The 14,016-nt window shown below is 34.1% G+C and overlaps 1 protein-coding gene across 1 annotated transcript in view; it reads right to left on the reverse strand.

Annotated features, from left to right (window-relative positions):
- LOC106466126 (potassium/sodium hyperpolarization-activated cyclic nucleotide-gated channel 2-like) overlaps nt 1–14,016 on the reverse strand; it is a 131,124-nt gene that overhangs the window by 22,832 nt on the left and 94,276 nt on the right. Inside the window, exon 5 of the mRNA XM_013926365.2 lies at nt 4,838–4,987. Coding sequence (XP_013781819.2) covers nt 4,838–4,987 — 150 coding nt within the window. The remainder of the gene's footprint in view (nt 1–4,837; nt 4,988–14,016) is intronic.

Below are 14,016 nucleotides of genomic sequence, written 5' to 3' on the forward strand. Positions count from 1 at the left end.
TTAAACTTATATTAAAGTTTTTCTTCTATTACCCATTTAAGCCGTCTCCAGCCATTATTACCTATACTTTGTTGAAGGTAAGTCACTGTGCCAGATAAAAACGTCATTAGCAAACTTAAAAACTCGGTTACCCTTCTCTAAGGCATCTTTTAAGTTGTATAACATAAACTTGAAAAAACAAAGGATCAGTTTCGATCCCTAATGATAAGAATGTTGTGTTGTTGTGTAAAAAGTTATTTAAAGTTCACCCTCCACAACTGAACCGATAGTTTCGAAGTAAATCACCACTCCAAAGAGAATAAGGGATGAAAGAAGTTGGCAAAACCCCTAAGTTTTAAGGCAATGGAAATAGAATCCTAAAGGCCAACTAGACACCACAAGTTCTCTTTAAAACTCAGAAATATTTCTGACAGAAGAGAGAGAGAGAATGTAACTAGTCCAATGAGCCTAGCATTTACCATATGATCACAAATTGTAGGATAATTATAGGGATATATTGTTCCCAGTGTCTCATTCTTGGAGAGAAGGAGTAAATTTAGACAGACAGAAAATGTCCCCCAATTTCTTTGGGACTATGAGAATATAATTTTTGTTGGAGAAAGACACTAAAATGAAGAGAAAAAAAGGATACATCTCTTTGAATTTACCATCGCAGGCCAAAATGTTCCTGCACGAGCTTGACAATCCTGTTAATGGTATGTTTAGGGAGAAAAAAGGTGGTAGAGTGTCATAACCAAGATTCGCAAAAATAATACAATAAGGAGGAGCATGTAATTACAGTTAAGGATCATAGGCATGAAGACATTGAACATACCATTACAAAATGTTATATATCAGTACTATCTCGAGATTGAAAAGGAGTGTGTACATTTTCAGAAGCCAAATTGCTAAAATATGGGTGTTTACAAACTACCCATGAAATGATCTTAAATCATTGAGAATAATTTAAAATCTGTGTATTACCATTGAAACATTAACTAATGAAAATCGGGAAATCTAATGATGGATTGAGAATTCTAGAATATTTGGTGAACAGCCGATCAAGAAGAATATTATCAACATTGCCACAGCAATAAACAAGTAAAATCGAAAAGGAACAGAGGCACAAGAAATCTCAAGATTCTTACACGTTAGAAACAAAACTGTATATGCTTCTACTCCCGTAATATGGGTTATAGCTTTGGCAAATTACAATTATCATTTTTTTGTTAAATCATTTGGCCATTGCCCAAATCGAGCATGTGTGAACACCCAAAAATAACACGAGTGTGGTCTACCACAAGCAGAAAACTTAGGGTTACTTTTGTAATTCGAAGCAATGTATCCATACCAAAATGCTGAGAATACTGAGTTAAGTTAGCCACGTATGACACACATTACTGAAGAAGGTAAGGCCGTTCATTTAAGCATCACATTAACATTCCAAGTGCCCACTGAGATAATTTCAGACTTAGAATAACATGTTAACTGCCACTATATGGTGCCCCTGATAGAATGACACTTCTTTTAGCTCTCGAACAGGTGTGTCTGGATAGATTCCAGAAATCTCGCCGTAGCATTCGCTAGAAGACCAAATATAGTCGGCTTTAACATCCAATTTTCTATAATTTTGCAGCTTTTTTAGTGGTCTTGACTTCAACAACATTTCCCCCACTAACCAACTTCTTTATTTCGACAATATCACTAATAGGTATTATAACACACAAGGCTTTCATCAATTGCAACTGATTTCATTTACTGAGCCAAACACCTCCTCGGTTGTACAACAACTTTTTTGATATACAGCAGACCAAAAAGTTTAAAAAGTAAACCACAGTTAGTAACATAATGGTAAAGAAAACCAAAAAAGGAAATATGTTCATTGGAAATTTTTCTCCTTCCTTCCTTGGAATCATATATGGGTTTTGACGATAAGATCAATAGAAAAACAAGATGCAACATCAACAAAACCATAAGCAATTTTGAAAATTCCGTAGTCTCAATAACACAGCCTATAGCATTACACCTAAAAGACTCACTCCTATAGCTTAATAGCAGGAAAGTAAGTAAATAATCAAGCACAAAAAAACAAAATGTTAATTAAAGCCCCTCAGTGGAATTGACATCAGTGTATGGAGGCTACCAAGGGTTAAAAAAAGGAGGAGGAATAGTGTGTATGCTAGAAAGTTGGAAAATTACTGTCTATCAAAGCCAATACAGAAAATAGTAATAAATACATTATGCAAAATGAAGTTAACGTCAGCGAGGCATTTATGTTTTATCCATAAAACAATTCAACCGAAAAGAGTTACTTAGTAATTTCGCTAACTATTAATTCATGGTTTATGACTCGTTTCCAAAACTCGCTCTGTACTTTGTGGATGTGAGTACACTATAAGAGTGACAGTCAAATCCCACTATTTGTTCAGACAAGAGAGTGGTTCATGTGTTAGTGGTGTTAACTAACTGCCTTCCTTCTAGTCTATAAGTTCAAAGTTAGGGGTTCCCTGGTGGGGCACCAGTAAGTTAACGGACTTGATACACAAAAATCCGGGGCTCGAATCTCTATCATGGACACACCAGAGAGCCTCATGTGGCTTTGCTCTAAAACAAACCAAACTAAAGTTAGGGGCGACTATATGAACACAGCCTTCGCGCGAAAAAGCATAATTTTTATTTAAAAAGTTTTTCAAACATTTATTTCATCTCACTGAATACTATGACCGGTTAAATTAGGATATTCGGCCAAATATGAAGCCATAATATTATTTCAAAAGTTTTCATTTTTGCAGCTGACTGATGTTCCATTATCCGACATTTTGAACTTTTTTCTTTAATTTGGCGAAAACAACTTATGCACTGTTTCTTAAACGCTGTATTACTTATATTTAATACCTTTACACATACGATCTGGCATGGCTCGGTGATTAGAGCGCTCGACTAGCCATCTTCGGGTTGCGGGATCAAAATCCAGCATTGAACATATTCGCCCTTTCAGTTGTTGGGTATTATAATGTGACGATCAATCCCATTATTTGTTAGTAAAAGTATCCCAATGATTGTCGGTGAGTGCGGCAATAGTATTAGTAACTTTGCCGTAAATAAAAAAACAACATAACTTTACAAATGGAATCAGGGAAATTTAAGAATATATAATACTACTTTGTAGTTTCCGTATAGCCGGCGTTTCAGTTGCTATGATAATAAATACAACAAAGAAATAGCAGCATTTTAATCCACATTCTTGGATCTATAACTTAAGAAGTAAGAAAAAAGGGCAGTTAAAGGCTGCCCTTGATTTTAATCGTTTATCAATAAAGATGTTTATTAAACCGATTTTCATCAGTGTTTTATTATACCACACAATTAAGTGAACTGGTTGGATCTTATGAACAAAGTCGTAATGTGTTAACGATATGTACTTTATTCAAAGCTTTAAAGGCGTTTGAAAAGCAAGAAAATATACATAAAACTTCATGTTTTCACAAGCATTCGTCGTAGCACACTTTAGTTGGTATTGTAATGTACTCCGTGCTGTTTATCTTCAATAAAATCTTCTTCAAAAGTTTTGAGATTATCGTTCCTTATTTATATTAGTAATCACATTAGAACTTTCAATAAGTTCTTGATAGTGTTGAGCGAACAGAACACAACTTTAATTTGAAAGTAATTTCAATTTGATTGAGACTTAATTTATTCAATATTTTCTCTGGAGTTGCCAAACCTAGAGAGTTATAAAACAAACCGCAATATTCTGTATATGATTACGTATATCTTGCCACTTGCAAGCGGTGATTAATTTAGGATTTTGAAGACAGAGGGAAATTTATTTTGTGATCCATTTTGCAGTAGCAGTAGATCTCTGTTTGTTTGTAACTAAGCACAAAGCTACACAATGGGCTAACAGTGCTCTACCCACCACGGGTATCGAAACCCGGTTTCTAGCGTTGTAAGTCCGCAGACATACCGCTGTGTCACTGGAGGGCAGTAGTAGATCTATTATATATATATATATTTATACTCATGTATATATAAGCTCGGACAGGATGATTAGGTGTTCCCCAGGGCTGTAGGAAGACGTAATGTCAGTCAGGCCTTGGTCTGACCACTTTTTTCATGGCATATGTAGCTACAATTTATGTACTAAAACTTGTCTTTTTTAATTCAATACATTACGTTGTGTGAATACTGTATATACAGTAAAATGGCTCAAAATTTCAATCTCATTAAATGGCAACACGGCAATGACCTGACCACTCAAAAAATTCTTTCTACGACAATGTCCCCTAAACTTTGCATTGGATCTACATTTTTATATTAAGTTATGATAACAAATTCCTGCGCCCATACATATTATTAACACGTTACAGTAGCTGTTCTGCTATTGGATGATCTTTGATTACCTTTGGTATTTTTTCTTTCCGGAAGAGAAAGAAGGCGGAACGCTGTTTCGGTCCAATTTAGCCTCTGCTATCACCCAGTTAAGCATTGAAATATTACATTTGTCAAAATATCCCACGAAACATCCAGTCCACACAACATTCTACCGTCAAAACTTTCAAATGACTTTCAACCGTTTCATCCCTGAATACTTTATAAAAGCGAAATTGATGGTTTGTGAAGAATGTTAAAGCTCAATGTTCAAAGCCCTTTTCAATTCCTCTAATTTTACCCGTATCCTCTTTATATACATACAACCTTTTAGAAATTATTGTTTGTTAGATTACTTTCATGTACCTTAACCTATCTATCTATTGTTTTATCTACTGCTTTGTGTCTTTGATTACAAAAGATCTTCACCTTTACTAACACAGTTTTTTTTATCTTTCAACGTTTATTCATTTGCTGTTCAACTTACCTGGAGCTCATTTATGGCAACCCACGAACTGGGAGGGTATCCTTGAAGCATAGGAACTAAGAACTGGAGACAGCCGCTCCAATGGCCAATCAGTAACATCATACATATCAAGTTGAAAATCTTCATGAACACATTAGCCACGTTGAGAAACTGAAAATAAAGATAATCTATTTAAGTATTATATAGTATAAGATGATAATAATGTTATATTACAATCTTATCGTCACAAACACTGTATATTTTCAACCACAAAAATCATAGTTTCTCATTTGAAAAGACTGCTAATTTAATGTTAATATATATGTTTGTAAAATATAAATTTCGTAAGAAAGTCCTGTTAAACTGTAAGTCTACAGAGTCCAATACATTCTTGAATAAACAATAAACTGTTTTACTTCTGCCTAGGTTTTATCCCTGATCCATCTTCAAGTTAAAATATTTCAAAATCCATCATGACGGTTGGATGCCATAAGAACTGTAGATTGTCACAAAACAACTACGATAATTTAGCACCTCGGTGTTCAGTGGTGTGCTTGAGGGCTTATAATATTAAAACCCGGGGTTTAATCCTTGCGGTGGGCACAACACGGGTAATCCATTGTCCATCTCTGTGCTTAACAAGCATATAAACGATAGATCCATTGACAATAATAGCCAATCCAATAATAGCCAATAGACAATAAGAGCCTATCCACCAGTTAAAACAAGGCATTAAATTATCTGAAATCAAAAAATTTTAAACTACAAGTACAAAATACTTCATCAGCTAAAATGTTCATATTTATCTAAAAGAGTGGTATTTCTACCTAATTACACCTGCGTGTTGTTTTAAGTATTCGCATTTAATGAATAAAACTCTATGCCTAAGTTTACGAACCTTAAACTAATAAAATAAAAATTTATTCCATAGCAGCCTTTCACACATCTTGCTATTTTAAAACCTAGACCTAATCGCCCCTAGTTCTTTCTGCTTTTCCAGTAGGAATATATTCACTCTATTTTCACTCATGCTATTTAAACCAGGAGTTGCTTCGTTAGGTTTTATCTACACATTTTATAGTGTGTCTACATCTTTTAAGCAATAAGGACATCAGAACTGACTATAGTATGGTAATAAAGCTATCCTTGTTAAGGAAAAGTGCACCATTTTCTTATGTGGACAGACGTTTTGTTGTATGTAGTGCTCGAGCAGTTGATGGGTTCTAAACAGAATGAATAGGTTTTCTCGCGACAAATAAATAACCAGTCTGTCACCAGACAACTTCGTTACTTGGGAAAATCGCAATAGAGGTAATAAATCAATGACCAACTTCGTTACAGTTTCCTGTCAACACAAGTTCTACCCAAGAACTGGACAATTTTGTCGCTCAAATAAACTTGTCTTCGATAAATTATGTTACATTTTTGTAAATAACTCCTTTTAATCCTTCTCTCTCTCTCCGCATATCTATCTATCGTTATTACAAACAACATGCAAACATTTGAACTCTTCTCTAAACTGTAATTAATATTTACTGTTACTATTACGTTGGCGTGTTAAGATCCAGAGAAAGCAGGAATAAAAGTAGACGTAAACTAAAACTAGACAATAAATCCAATATGATCTAGAATTCATAAATAATTGAAATGTTTATTACATTTATCATCCATCTAAATAAATGGTAATATGTACACTAAATTCTTGTATTGCTATTACATGAAAAGGACTTTCTGTATAACTGTTGTTTTAGAGTTATGAGTCCACAAACTTACCGCTGACTCATCAGGGGACTCCTGTAGAAACATAACTTTTATTTTATTTCTCTCTTTTTATATTGTTTCTTTCTTCTTCTTCCAAACACTTTTCAATCGACTGTCATTCCTTCATTTCTCGGCGGATTGACTTGAAACTTCGTAGGGTTATATACCTTGGTTCAGTACAACCAGATGGCTTTTTTACTTTTTTTTTTATATAGACCTCCCAAAAGATTTTATGTGGTCAAAGGTCAAACCTCCCAAAAAATGCATGTTTTGAGTTCCTATGCGGTCATATTTACAGCAATCAAGATGAACATTGGGGCAAATATAAATTTTCAACTAACACACAAAAAGTTGGATTTGCTCATTTTTTGTTTTTTTTAGAGGGGTCAGAGCTGACAAAAGAGGACAATTTTGGGAATTTTAGTCAATTATTTGGCCATATTTTGACCAATTTACATAGGATTTGGTATACAAATTCTTTTTTACAGGTCACACATTTAAAAACAAAAATAGTGGACTTACCTATTTTTATTAATTATAGGGTTTCAAGATACCACAAAAAGCACTATTTTAGAGTTTTTTTTGACAATTACTCCACCGTATTTCAGCCAATTTACATGGAATTTGGTACAAGATACTTTCTTAAACATAAACATACAAAAATGTGGGATATTCTTATTTTTACTTATTTTTAGGGGGGGGGGTTAAAGGTTAAATAAATCAATAATTTTAGGGGTTTTGGTCAATTACTTAGCCTTGTTTCGACCAATTTACATTGAATTTGGTACAGATACTCTTTACAGATCCCAGACAGAGATATAGACAATTTTGAAATTTTTATCTTTTTGCTCAATATTTCAGCGAGGAAAGCACAATTTGGGGTTTTGTGAACTATTCATGTGTATATCAACCAACTTACATGAGATTTGGTACAAAGATGCCTTTTCACATGTCCCAAGCAGTGATATAGACAGTTTTTGATTTTTCTGGTGTCGAAATTTGCCATGTTGGGATTGCATGGCGGATATATGTTGAATTGGCCTCTTTAATTTAAAAAAAATGTACCGTATGATATATAGCTCTAAGTAGCAGATATTAGGCAAACACTGACTGTTCCTAGTAGAAATTAAAATATGTTCTTAAGGTTTAAAGAAATTTTATACAATATTCAACAAATATTTATTAATATCTAGAACATAATGAAAAGTCTTGTTACTCCGAAGCTATGAAACATTAAAGTCTTTAATCTTTAATAATAGTACTGCTGTAGCAAATACAGGGTTTTGGGCTTTTTGGGTCTAATGATTTTACAGGATTATAAGAAAGTTCACAGTCCCAGGGGAGCGAGCTGGGGCATAGGCTCAGATATTTGAATACTATATATTACGCAAACTAAGGTTCAAAAGTTTGTTTAGCATAGATGTCTGTCACACTGTTTTTAGACTTAGCTTCAAAGTCGATAATACCTTATTTAACAAGTGACTTACCAGTTTGTTCTGTATGTTCAGAGCCGCTGAATTAGTGGGAGGGAATTACGATTGGACTTACTATTAAATTTTCAATTCTCCGCTGCATATTTTATCATAACAAAATGGTGTGTCATATTTCTATAATATTAATGCAGTTGTACAGCTAGGCCAGTTGACAGAGATGTAAGCAAAACCAGTAATAGGTTGAATGTCACAAGGTGCTGACACTTAACTTGTTATAAAATTATGTTAAGCTCTAGAAAATCAGTTACTGTTTCGATATAACCACATATACGAAATTCATACGCCAAATGTGTGATCCTACGCACAGATGACTTATATTTAAAACCAGTTACATAGAAGCAGTTAATCGGTCCTATACTGGTGAAGTCAGTCGGTCCGTTACCTAATATTGTCATTCATGAATATGTTGTTATTGTATACTTATTATTTGGGCTATCGTAGGCTTTGAGTTCAATGTTTTGTTTGTTTGTTGTTGTATTAAGTAATTTAATATAAAACCTTCATTTCTGAAGTCATATATGAAGAGTGGGGGAGAAGACAGCACTCTGAGCCCTATAGGCTCCACAGTGTCTGGTTTAAAGGAATCTGGCCAATTTTATTTCAGATTTCGTAAGAGAACGTATTCAATCAGCAAATAATAAATCACACGCCAAATAAATTATTATAAACACGAATGCTCAGCGGAGATTTATCAATACACTGTCAATAATAACAAAATCCTCCGGTCGTTGCAAATAAAACTATATATTAATAAATATCCTAAAAATGTGATATTTGACTAGCACACAAACATAACAGTTTACAGGAAACACCCTAACTTTATAATACTGACAGGTGAAACGAGATAGATTTGTTTCAGAATTTAAAGGAATTTTCGGAAACTTAGAGTGTGAATGCAAATCAGACGAGCACAAATGATTATTTTAAGAAATGGTATATAATATGGTTACATATTCTTCCAAAGTTATAAATAAAAACTATTGTGATTGTGTAAGCTGTTTCGCTGTCCAAATTTTTATGACCACACAGGCTACTAGTTTGTTCTAGAACGAAATAGATAGCCCACAACCAAAAACAAAATGTTTCTCTTCTGCAACAACTGATTCTCTGGTTTCAAAGAATACATTATGGTTCCAGAATTTCACGCAAAGCTTCACAAGGACTATTAATTAGTTCGTAGCCAGTTTTGAACTGACAGACAAGCGGGAAGGTTAGATCACAAGCATTCATCACCAAACTTTGATCGAATACTAGGGTTTTACCGCTACTCTTAAATTAAGATATAGGTTAGGCCTGGCCCTAATACATGATGGAGAAAAAAGTGAAATTTTTATATGTTCTTTTGCGTACTTTTAATTAAAAATCTAAAGCAAAACTACAAACCTATAGCGTTGTCAATAAGACTTTAGCAAGAATTAAAAAAGGGTTAATTACTATATAAAACAACTTGTGACATTAGTTTTTTAAACGGCAGAGAATTAATAGACTCTGCTTACTTCTTATAAGCAGAACTAACTGAATGTACATAAAATTAATTTTGTGTATATGGTTATGTTCTTATAAATTTTAAGCTAATTAGGCTGAGAAATAGTCTCTACTTCATGTGAATGATAATCCAAGACTTTTGTCACCTTAATTGGAACTACTGCCCTAATTATCCATGGCGTTCATCTGCGAAGCGCGGCGTTCGATTTCAACCCATATATTTTGACAGAATTTCTACAGAAGAACCTATACAAAGAGTTCGGCTTCCAAGGCTATGTGTAATCAGACCAAAGGTAACAAAGTTCACTGGAGTTGCTTTAAGTAATTTTACAGGTTTGTGATCGAAAATAATTACTATTATTCCGACATTTTCCTTATGAAAATGGGAAAATAATTCTTTCGCATTCAAATATCCACTTTACGAATGGGACGTTGCTCCCAAATGACTTGAACGTTATTTCGAAGCCTGTTGCTCTTTTTTTTTGGATTTTTTTTTTCTACTTTTAAGGATGATGTAGAAAGTTTCCTTCATCGAAATGTTGAGATTTTCGGGTTTAACAATCTCAGTCAAGGCTTCGACAAAATTACCCAGTCGTATTTCTACTATAGGTCGGGTCAGGATCAGGAATTTTGTGATGAAGGATTACCCCAATGTTCAGGGATTGAGATTCGTGAGTCAGATAAATAGGTGCTAAAGTTGTCGCCACACTATGATACGATTCGTATCTCTGGCAACACGCCAGTTCATTGGGGTATAGAAAGGTTTGGTATAAAGTGCAATTAACCGTTGTAAACAAATATAAAAACAGTACAAAATAAGAAATATTTATTTCATAAATTTATGGAATAGTTATTAAAATTGTACGACGGCTAAAACACAGGATGCAATAGTTAAAGACTGTACTGGTACTTACTTACACTAGTCCCCCGGTGACACAGCGGCATGTCTGCGGACTTACAACGCTATAATCCGGGCTTCGATACCCGTGGTGGGCAGAGCACAGATAGCCCATTGTGTAGCTTTGTGCTTAATTACAAACATATTTACACGGTGTCATTGGGAGAAAAGAAAGAGGTGAAATTTATAGTTTAGCTGTTTAAAACGTTTTATAATTTACACGTGGGATGCCTTTGTATTTAAAACCAAATAAAAAGAATACATATCTGTTAACGATGTAGTATTAAAGATAAAAACTTGAAATCAGACAGAGCACTACGGTTAAGGTTCTTTAGATATACGTTTTACGACATATTTTTACCCTTTTATAATCAATTAATGATTATGAACACTGAATAATCCTTCCTAATCTGTGCGTATTGGCACAAATCTTACAGAGTTTACAACAACGTCCAAACATGCTAGTTAACATTCTATTGCTTTAACTTATTTTATCGTTGGGTGGATTGGATTATTTGGTAAGAGAATATATTAATTGTTTTCCTTTAACGTTTGCTATAACCACTTCCATCTGTAAGCCTACCTTCAAATACAAAACATTTCGACAAATACTACTGTATATCTAATACACTAATAACGTTTAACTGAAATTAATGGTTAGTATACCTAACTCACAAATTTACCTACTTAGCGAATTTCCTCGCTAATCGTTCGAGTAAATAAACAGATCTCACTTCTAAACTGAACAACTTTTCGGGCACTGAACTCGTAAGCTCATTCACTAAATAATTACTCGTATTTATAAATAATATACCCTGTCTCTAGATATTATACAAAGCTTTTCAGTTATTATATCATCATAATTAGCAGTCCTCTTTAGCAAAGAACTAAATTATAAAATTGAAAATGTATCTTATAATACTTTGAACAATCCTAACTGGCAAATAAAATACTACATTATACTATACATTCACCTAGTCTTTTTAGTGGCTTTCTCTTTCGAGGCTGGTATGCAACAGGGATGGAAGCGAATACTGGAGATCAGTAACCGAATACAAATACGAATACTTAATATTTGTATGAATACGATTATTGGAAAAATGCTAAGTATTCGAATACGAATACATAGGAATGTATTCTTGAATACTTTGTCAGGTAATATGCAATAATGATAAAACAGCAGACGATAGGATTTAAATACTTATATTTTGTGAAAAAACGTTTTTAGAAACTGAAACAAACAAAAATTTAACAAATAATAACATTTCAACACTTTTAAATTTCAAAATGCAATAACAAAGTTTTAGAACAAAAAATATATTTTTAAAGCAGACTTATGGATATTACAGTTGTCGATTGTTTTTGGTTTTTTATTAACATCAGTCTCTCAAACGTCTTGTCAGTGAAGAACGTCTTGTTTGGAACACTCATATTGCGTTTGGTTAGTAGATATGGGGTAGGAACGTTTTTTCTCACGGATCTTCCAATAATCTAGAGTGTTCCTTTTTTCAGGAATGCAAGGACTATCGAGGTAGGTATTGATCGCTGTATTCTCTAAAGATGAGGTGGCTGGTTTCTTGAAGGCAGCAAAGAAACTAAACAGGTTACTTTTGGTTCCATGGTTGTAGGATTATTTGCTGAGAAACTTTTCTTGACTTCTTGCTGGAGGAGAATTCGATTGGATTCATAAACCATGGATTTAGTGAAACACCAGTCAAGTTTGAACCTGAGATCCAATGCCGCAGCCAAGCAGAAGGTACTTCGTTGCTCATACTGAGTCAGACTTACGTGAAGAGGTTCCTTCAGAGAAGATTGAAATTATATATGGACTGTATGCTGTCAATCTCAGACATCAGCCTATAAACACATGGCACTATATAACTGGAGGTAACAATGAACTGACTTTGGGTAAAATATGTTGCCTCTTCAAAAGGTGTCAATATTGTCACCAAATCTGCAAGCACAGTTCGATCATGAAAAGTAAGTTTCGTTGTACCAGTATCTAGATTATGCAACTCCTCCTAGGGAATCTTCAATAAAGACCTAATCATCTTAATTTCCGAGTTCCATCATGTTGGTGTTATTTACTGAACTCTGGCCTCTCTTTGAAGTAGATCAGTTGTTTAGATTTATTTTCGAATGTAGGACGCGATGGCTAATGCTTTGAAAATTACTTTCAGCAATGGTCCAGCTTTTTCATGCCATCCCTTACCACAAGCTGTAGCGTGTGGGAAAAGCAGGGGTCATGTTCAGGAAGAAATTAGGATAATTTGTCTGCTGATTTAGATTCATTCAAAAGCTCATCTTCTGAGTCACTATCTATAGATGAGCTATCATCATCTCTCAGATATCAAACGTTATTGTTGATGTTAAAGAGATGTATTATTTCATCATATTGAGCTGCAATGTTATTTGATGTGTGACGCCCCTTGAAACGTCGACATGCCAGCATGACTGTTTGCATTTTCCAGTCAAGTATAAAATGACCAGCGACTCCAAGAAAGCTGCGCATGTATCTGCTATTACAGATATCTACAATGACATTGATGTTGGGCACAAGTTGCAGTAAAGAGATTACTTCTTTTTGGACTTCATCAAACTTGCTCTCGATCAACATTGTGGACAGATGTTTGCAACTGGGAAGAATATACCGAGAACCCATGGCTGCCATTAGATCTTGAAAATATTTTGACTCCACCACTGAGAAGGGTTGCAGTGTACCGGCAATAAGATTAACGACTTTGTTAGTGATGTGCTTGTGACGAGGGTGTGTAGACTTATATTTAGTTGATTCTGTATGATAAACTGCTATTGTAGGCTGCTGCACCTGGGCGGAAGTACCAAAAACAAATGTAGGCTTCTGTAGCTCTACCTCATGATCAGGCTAGAAATACAAAGGCGTATCTCAGTTATATAATATAGATCAAAACATGAGAAATTTAATTTAACTATAGGATATAGTTACAACAATAAAAATAATAAAAATATATCATAACAAATATCGCAGTTATATATAATATAGAATATAGTTTATAATAAAAGTAATGAAAATATATAATACTTAATAAATTAAAATAATGAACACGCATTAGAAATTTAATTTACCTATATTATATTGTGCAAGATGAGGTACCTGTCCTTTGTCCGGGTTATGAACTTTAAAAAAATATAGGGTGGATGTTATGACAAATAACGCAAAAATCCTAACTTTTACACAATTTATTTATAACAGAACATATCACTACTTTATTCATTATTATCTCACCCAAAGTTTTGTATAAACTTTAAAAACTCACTATGTATATACTTAAAACATGGTATACACTGTGCGATGGTCAGTGTGACTTTGTATGAAGAGGTAGTGTCCAAAGTAGTGCGGTAGGGGTGCTTTTTGTTACCTGCTTTCAGCACCCAGCTCCTTCCACACTCTCTCACGTTTATTAATTTATTGACGATCATTGGCCGTGTTTTACGGGGTGAAGCTGTAAGGTCACGAGTCAAAGTAGGAAATGGGTATAGCTCAAGAAACGGCTCTTCATATGAGCGTTTTGGTGGCTATTGTA

Source organism: Limulus polyphemus, unplaced genomic scaffold (assembly GCF_000517525.1).
Source record: "Limulus polyphemus unplaced genomic scaffold, Limulus_polyphemus-2.1.2 Scaffold2160, whole genome shotgun sequence".
NCBI lineage: Eukaryota > Metazoa > Arthropoda > Merostomata > Xiphosura > Limulidae > Limulus > Limulus polyphemus.